This window comes from Coregonus lavaretus (assembly GCF_964263955.1).
Source record: "Coregonus lavaretus genome assembly, contig: HAP1_SCAFFOLD_2802, whole genome shotgun sequence".
In the NCBI taxonomy this organism is placed as follows: Eukaryota; Metazoa; Chordata; class Actinopteri; order Salmoniformes; family Salmonidae; genus Coregonus; species Coregonus lavaretus.
Genome location: NW_028157556.1, coordinates 65,638 through 73,669, shown reverse-complemented (window position 1 = coordinate 73,669; position 8,032 = coordinate 65,638). Strand labels below are relative to the sequence as shown.

The 8,032-nt window shown below is 42.9% G+C and overlaps 1 protein-coding gene and 1 long non-coding RNA gene across 2 annotated transcripts; one reads left to right on the top strand and one right to left on the bottom strand.

Annotated features, from left to right (window-relative positions):
* Window positions 1-32: 32 nt before the first annotated feature.
* LOC311125259 lies at window positions 33-626 on the bottom strand. Its single transcript, XR_014612855.1, has 3 exons — window positions 575-626; window positions 412-465; window positions 33-208 (listed from the first exon to the last, which is right to left on the bottom strand). It is a non-coding gene; the product is annotated as an uncharacterized lncRNA (long non-coding RNA).
* A 4,947-nt stretch (window positions 627-5,573) lies between these two features.
* On the top strand, window positions 5,574-7,173 carry LOC311125262 (uncharacterized protein). Its single transcript, XM_084199311.1, has 4 exons — window positions 5,574-5,635; window positions 5,742-5,797; window positions 6,042-6,192; window positions 6,312-7,173. The coding sequence occupies exons 2-4, from the start codon at window positions 5,758-5,760 to the stop codon at window positions 6,886-6,888; spliced, it is 768 nt and encodes a 255-aa protein (XP_084055437.1). The 5' UTR covers window positions 5,574-5,635; window positions 5,742-5,757; the 3' UTR covers window positions 6,889-7,173.
* The last annotated feature ends 859 nt before the right edge of the window (window positions 7,174-8,032 follow it).

Genomic DNA, 8,032 nt, shown 5'->3' with positions numbered 1-8,032 from the left:
CCACTACAGACATTACACGCATGTTCTGACAACTACATCACGGGTCACATGACTTACTTGACATCCTGTCCCAGCTGAGACTTCCTGATCATCTGGACAGTGTCGTCGGCAGTTTTTGTTGCCTTGGCGACATAGTCCCAGAAGGCATCTGTCAGCTGCTCCAGCTGTGGCTTGGGCTCATCAGCGTAGAATAGGTTAGCATGGCAACCTTTTGGGGCGTGGAAGTAGAGTTAGTTCCTGTGAAAACACTAGTTTAACCTGACCTACTTTATGACCTTACACTGTTAAAGGAGCTAGAAGTATGCCAAGTTTAAAATAATAATAATTCAAATAATCTTGTTGCATTCAAAGGTTTCAATAAATAAAAAATAGAGAGTAGTTATGGTTGTGGTAACATTAGATGTTACTTACCAGAGAGTACAGCAATTGCAAGCACCATGAACACCTTCATATTTGCGTTTCTCACTGAAACAGAAACATCATTGATCAATTACACTTCAATTACATTTGAATCTTAGAACCCTAAAATCATAGTTTCTCAACACCTTGTTTTGAATCTCAGCATTGGCCTCACCTGTTTTTTTCCTGGTGTATCTGTTTATTCAGTCTGTCTGTGTGTCTCTCAGGCCAGTGCCGTGCTGTATATATAGTGGAAACCAGAGGTGTAGCTGAAAGCCCAAAGTCCAGGACTAACTGCCATGTCACCTCTCTTCCTGCTGGCTACAACTCCTGGCTGGCTGTCATCACATGACTGTGCGGTTTCTATATCGACACACACACACACACATACACACACACACACACACACACAAATCACAATGACAATACATTATTTTGTTACATTCATATTCACTCTCTGAGCCTGACAGACTGAACATGGACAGACCAGACTTGATTAACCTTGCTTTGATTGAACTTCAGTATGTTTCCTTTGGGAATCTCCCCCACCACCACCATGGTCCTTTTTATTGGTTATATTCTAATTAGACAACTGTGCATGGACCTTAACCCTTCTACTGAAAGCCTCATTCTAGAGAAGACTTACAGTCAGGGGTGGAACTTTCACACATTCTGAAATTGCATTTTTGCCCCCCCCCCCCCACACACTTTTATCATTGGAATGTGATACAAAACGAGGCAACAGTGTGCTTTAGGACCATGCGAACGTCTTTGAGCGGTTGGGTAGGCTGTTTGGAGTGTTCATCCAACTGGATAAAAATTAAATAAAGTACAGAACCAGTCAAAGGTTTGGACACACCTATTAATTCAAGAGTTTTTCTTTATTTTTACTATTTTCTACATTGTAGAATAATAGTGAAGACATCAAAACTATGAAATAACACATATGGAATCATGTAGTAACCCAAAAAGTGTTAAACAAATCAAAATATATTTTTGATTTTAGATTCTTCAAAGTAGCCACCCTTTTCCTTGATGACGGCTTTGCATTCTCTCAACCAGCTTCATGAGGTAGTCACCTGGGATGCTTTTCCAACAGTCTTGAAGGAGTTCCCACATATGCTGAGCACTTGTTGGCTGCTTTCCCTTCACTCTGCGGTCCAACTCATCCCAAACCATCTCAATTGGGTTGAGGTCAGGTGACTGTGGAGGCCAGGTCATCTGATGCAGCACTCCATCACTCTCCTTCTTGGTCAAATAGCCCTTACACAGCCTGGAGGTGTGTTTTGGGTCATTGTCTTGTTGAAAAACAAATGATAGTTCCACTAAGCGCTAACCAGATGGGATGGTGTATCACTGCAGAATCTGGTGGTAGCCATGCTGGTTAAGTGTGCCTTGAATTCTAAATAAATCACAGACAGTGTCACCAGCAAAGCACCCCCACACCATCACACCTCCTCCTCCATACTTCACGGTGGGAACCACACATGCGGAGATCATCAGTTCACCTACCCTGTTGGAACCAAAAATCTCAAATTTGGACTCATCAAACCAAAGGACAGATTTCTACCTTCATGTCTTAAAGTAATGATGGACTGTCGTTTCTCTTTGCTTATTTGAGCTGTTCTTGGACTTGGTCTTTTACCAGATAGGGCTATCTTCTGTATACCAACCCTACCTTGTCACAACACAACTGATTGGCTCAAACACATTCAGAAGGAAAGAAATTCCACAAATTAACTTTTAACAAGACACACCTGTTAATTGAAATGAATTCCAGGTGACTACCTCATGAAGCTGGTTGAGAGAATGCCAAGAGTGTGCAAAGCTGTCATCAAGGCAAAGGGTGGCTACTTTGAAGAATCTCAAATATAAAATATATGTTTATTTGTTTAACACTTTTTTTGGTTACTACATGATTCCGTGTTATTTCATAGTTTGAATGTCTTTACTATTATTCTACAATGTAGAAAATATTTAAAATAAAGAAAAACCCTGGAATGAGTAGGTGTGTCCAAACTTTTGTTTAGCCATCAAAGGTAGCATTCCAACGTTTGTGTCACCTCAACTGCCAACGCAAACCTATAGCGCAGTGTCAACCTTCACACATTTTAGTCATCACTGGGGCCAGAGGTTATTTGAGGTGTTGAATGTTGCACTGTAGTGCATTTACATTGGGAATAGTAGATCACAGACAACACCCTCTCCTTACTCTACTCTCTATAGAGTGACACTGTGACTAGAGAAGATGGTTTGTAATAAGGCATGGTGGGTAGATAGGAGGTTTAGAACTCAACAGCTCCAGGTTACCAGGATGTGACATCATGAATAACTCAAGTGTTGTAGAATGAGTGCTGTGAAGATTCTCCCTCTGACCATTCTCTGGGTAGACTGATCCACCTTTTCGACATGGTAATGTCGTTCCCAGACACTTCTTTGTGCAATAACCTGGGGGCGAGGTTATGACATGGTAAACTACCAGTATAGCACATTTTCCTGTAAACAGTAACCCCCTATCCATTTAAACAGAATAACTACAGTTTGACAAAGGGGGAGCTTTACTTTGAAAAATGAAAGTCTACTGTAACATTTAATTGATTCCAAATTAGTTCCTAGACACCATACCTTATCTACTAGCTATTGTGGAATCACATCTAACGAATGGACTGGACCCCTAACCCTAGACCCTATCATAGTGTGTATGGGTCAACTGAACTTCGGTCAGACAACTGACACATGGAAGTGCTTGAACACATGACCTCACAGTGAAACTGAAAACTATATCATACAATATATTCTGGGAGTCAATGCCAGCTGGCTGGACATCAAACTAAAACTGACTATAAATCAATACCATATCTGATTAGACTGTGATATCTCATAAAGGTTGGGAGGAAGGTGTTGTCTGGACAAAGTGCTATTTATGTCTGAGAAATGGCTGTGACTTTCTGTGCCATCAAGGAAAAATCCATGAAACTGACCTGGTGTGAATCAGATACTCACTTTCAGCATTGTAGAGTTGTAGCGTCATATACATTGAGGGAATTAAGTATTTGATCCCCTGCTGATTTTGTACGTTTGCCCACTGACAAAGACATGATCAGTCTATAATTTTAATGGTAGGTTTATTTGAACAGTGAGAGACAGAATAACAACAAAAAAATCCAGAAAAACGCATGTCAAAAATGTTATAAATTGATTTGCATTCTAATGAGGGAAATAATTATTTGACCCCTCTGCAAAACATGACTTAGTACTTGGTGGCAAAACCCTTGTTGGCAATCACAGAGGTCAGACGTTTCTTGTAGTTGGCCACCAGGTTTACACACATCTCAGGAGGGATTTTGTCCCACTCCTCTTTGCAGATCTTCTCCAAGTCATTAAGGTTTCGAGGCTGACGTTTGGCAACTCGAACCTTCAGCTCCCTCCACAGATTTTCTATGGGATTAAGGTCTGGAGACTGGCTAGGCCACTCCAGGACCTTAATGTGCTCTTCTTGAGCCACTCCTTTGTTGCCTTGGCCGTGTGTTTTGGGTCATTGTCATGCTGGAATACCCATCCACAATCCATTTTCAATGCCCTGGCTGAGGGAAGGAGGTTCTCACCCAAGATTTGACGGTACATGGCCCCGTCCATCATCCCTTTGATGTGGTGAAGTTGTCCTATCCCCTTAGCAGAAAAACACCCCCAAAGCATAATGTTTCCACCTCCATGTTTGACGGTGGGGAGGGTGTTCTTGGGGTCATAGGCAGCATTCCTCCTCCTCCAAACATGGCGAGTTGAGTTGATGCCAAAGAGCTCGATTTTGGTCTCATCTGACCACAACACTTTCACCCAGATCTCCTCTGAATCATTCAGATGTTCATTGGCAAACTTCAGACGGGCCTGTATATGTGCTTTCTTGAGCAGGGGGACCTTGCAGACGCTGCAGGATTTCAGTCCTTCACTGCGTAGTGTGTTACCAATTGTTTTCTTGGTGACTATGGTCCCAGCTGCCTTGAGATCATTGACAAGATCCTCCCGTGTAGTTCTGGGCTGATTCCTCACCGTTCTCATGATCATTGCAACTCCACGAGGTGAGATCTTGCATGGAGCCCCAGGCCGAGGGAGATTGACAGTTCTTTTGTGTTTCTTCCATTTGTGAATAATCGCACCAACTGTTGTCACCTTCTCACCAAGCTGCTTGACGATGGTCTTGTAGCCCATTCCAGCCTTGTGTAGGTCTACAATCTTGTCCCTGATATCCTTGGAGAGCTCTTTGGTCTTGGCCATGGTGGAGAGTTTGGAATCTGATTGATTGATTGCTTCTGTGGACAGGTGTCTTTTATACAGGTAACAAGCTGAGATTAGGAGCACTCCCTTTAAGAGTGTGCTCCTAATCTCAGCTTGTTACCTGTATAAAAGACACCTGGGAGCCAGAAATCTTTCTGATTGAGAGGGGGTCAAATACTTATTTCCCTCATTAAAATGCAAATCAATTTATAACATTTTTGACATGCGTTTGTCTGGATTTTTTTGTTGTTATTCTGTCTCTCACTGTTCAAATAAACCTACCATTAAAATTATAGACTGATCATGTCTTTGTCAGTGGGTAAACATACAAAATCAGCAGGGGATCAAATACTTAATTCCCTCACTGTATAAAGACAAAAACACATTATGGTTGAGAGAAAATAACATGCTAGTGTATGTAAAAGTGCATAAGCCTCAATACAACACAATCCATCTACCCTCAGATGATATTAACAGTAATAGACCTGTATAAATCAAAGGCCAACAAGTGTCCTGCTGCACATGTATCACTACTGCATATCATTGAAAAACTATAGACAAGGCGATTGAATGGAGATGTGTGTATCAGCATGCAGTCCCAGGAGATTGGTCTTCACTGAGTATCTCTGACCACTATTTAATGTCCCTAACTCTGTTTGTCACACTTTACCCAGAGGTGATGATAACACAGTGCTCTCCTGTGCGTTCTGGGTCCAGGGGTTCATTGGGATAGGTCCAGGGTGAGTTGTCAGGACAGGACTGGGCTGGGTCAGAGACAGGTGCTGAGTGGTGCACTGCAGTCTGAGGGTTTATGATTTGGAGTACTACTGACAGCGAGTCACTGGCTCCTGGACTTTGTGTTCCTTACTGCCCTGCTCACTATATATACAGGCCATGGCACGGCTGAAACTACACTCACTGCAGACTGGACTCAGAGATACACCAACACTCATACACAAAGACGGTAAACTGGATTCTACAAGTCCATGGTATTCTTTGATAGCATTCTATGATGGGGTCTTTTTCTGGTGGATTACAATGTTTTAAGTGATTGTTGCTTTATTTCACAGAATCTGATTGAGAGTCATGAAGGTCCTTGTGGTACTCGCGCTGGCTGTATTCACTGGTGAGTAGGATACAAGAATATTTCAGATTATAAGTGAAATTTATAGAGCTGAAGTACAGCAACATAATATATTCAATCAATCTACCAAATTCATTTTAAGTCAATAGTCAATAATAACCATGGCAGAGGGAGTATAATATTTTCTAGTTACCTTAATGCCACCAACAGGTTGCCATGCCTAACCAGTAATGACCCTGAAAAATACACTTTCACAACAACTAACTCTTCTGCCACACCCCAACAGGTTGCCATGCTAACCTATTCTACGCTGATGAGCCGAAGCCACAGCTGGAGCAGCTGACAGAAGCCTTCTGGGACTACGTCGCCAAGGCAACGCAAACGGCCGACGACACCGTCCAGATGATCAGGAAGTCTCAGCTGGGACAGGATGTCAAGTAAGTCATGTGACCTGTGATGTAGTTGTCATAACATGTGTGGAATGTCTATAGTCGAATCGCTCAGATTACTAGGATGGGGACCTGAACTGACCCCCCTCTCCTCTCCTCTCCTGCAGTGACCGTATCACAGAGAGTGCTGACGTGGCCAGCCAATACGCCATCTCCCTGCAGGAGCAGCTTCCTCCTGCAGCCAAGGACCTGATGACCAAGATTACCCAGGAGGCCGAGGTGCTGAGAGAGCGTCTGGAGCAGGACCTGGGAAGCGTCAAGGGGAAACTGGAACCCTACGCAGAGGAGATGAAGACACAAGTCCAGCAGAGAGTAGAGCAGCTGAAACAGGATCTGGCCCCCTATGCAGAGTCCCTGGACTCCGAGGCCCTGAGGGCCACCCTGCTCCAGAAGAGTGAGGAGATGAAGGGGAGTCTGGAGCAGAGTGTGAAGGAGCTGCAGTCCAAGCTGGGCCCCTACACTGACGAGCTGAAGCAGAAAGTGGACCTGCGCCTGCAGGACTTCCAGAAGAGTATGGCCCCCCTGGCTGAGAATCTCCAGAGCCAGCTGACCACCAGAGCTCAGATGGTGCAGCAGAGTCTAGTCCCCTACGCTGAGGACCTGAAGGACAAGCTGGACCCCTACGCCCAGGACCTGAAGGCCCAGCTCACCGCCCTCTACCAGGCCTTCACCAAGACCAACTAAATCACAAACACTTTCCTCCAACTGACAACTCTTGCCCTCTTGATGACTGTATTCTCCCTTCGAAGCCTTAGAACATGCCACCGTTGTCAATATAATGAGGGAGAGTTTACAAAGAAGAACTTGGTAATGCAGATGAGGTCTATTTTGTATGAACTGAATTGGCACTGACGAGAGAATGACATCTTTGTATTTTGTTTGTTTATTACCTGAAGGTTGGTCAGTGACTGTGCCGTATTTGGTGTAGTATTCTTAATTTATGGAAATAAAAAGCTAAACGAAACATAACTTAAATGTATTGTGTCTATGATGTATCGTGTCTATGATGCTAATTTAAATAATTGAAGTTGCTTCCCCAAATTATAATGTGTGATAAGGGTATGAGGTGGAAAGTCATATTCGGACATACAAACAGTACATAAACATTGCCCAATAAGACTGGTTGCATGTAGGACCACTGAATGCCACTGATCTAGTCACCTCTCCTCAACATACGCGTATCCCCCTGATGGTTAAAAAGGGGTACAGGTATTGCCTCATATAACATCAGAAATAAGTGTGTATGACAGCATTAACCAACTTTGAAGATGTTTAAATATTACATTTACATTTTAGTCATTTAGCAGACGTTCTTATCCAGAGCGACTTACAATTAGTGCATTCATCTTAAGATAGCTAGGTGGGACAACCACATATCTCAGTCATAGTAAGTACATTTCTTATCAATAATGTAGCTAAATACCTTACTCAAAGGGAGAGTAAAAGCTATTAGCATTATAGCCTACAGTGTTTGTCTTCAAAGTGGAAGCCATATTACAACCTATGTGTTGTGATAATTAAGTTGTTTTCTCTATAACCTGTTAGTTCATATGCCTTTCCACCATGATATATAGGCCTAAGGCCACACCTTTGTTTCATCACAAAACCGGAGAGCAGCATATGTCCGGTGGAGTCCACAAAGCATATTGCATGTAACAAACAGTTACATGACCTACAGCATGATCAATCAAGTTAATGTTTCCGACATTTTCGGACGACTAAACTACTATTGATTTAGAACACCGGAGAGTTACTGCAAGTCCCAAAGAAAACAGGAGCTGCCTCCACTATTCCAGCACCATTTCAACTTCAACATTTCAACATCATC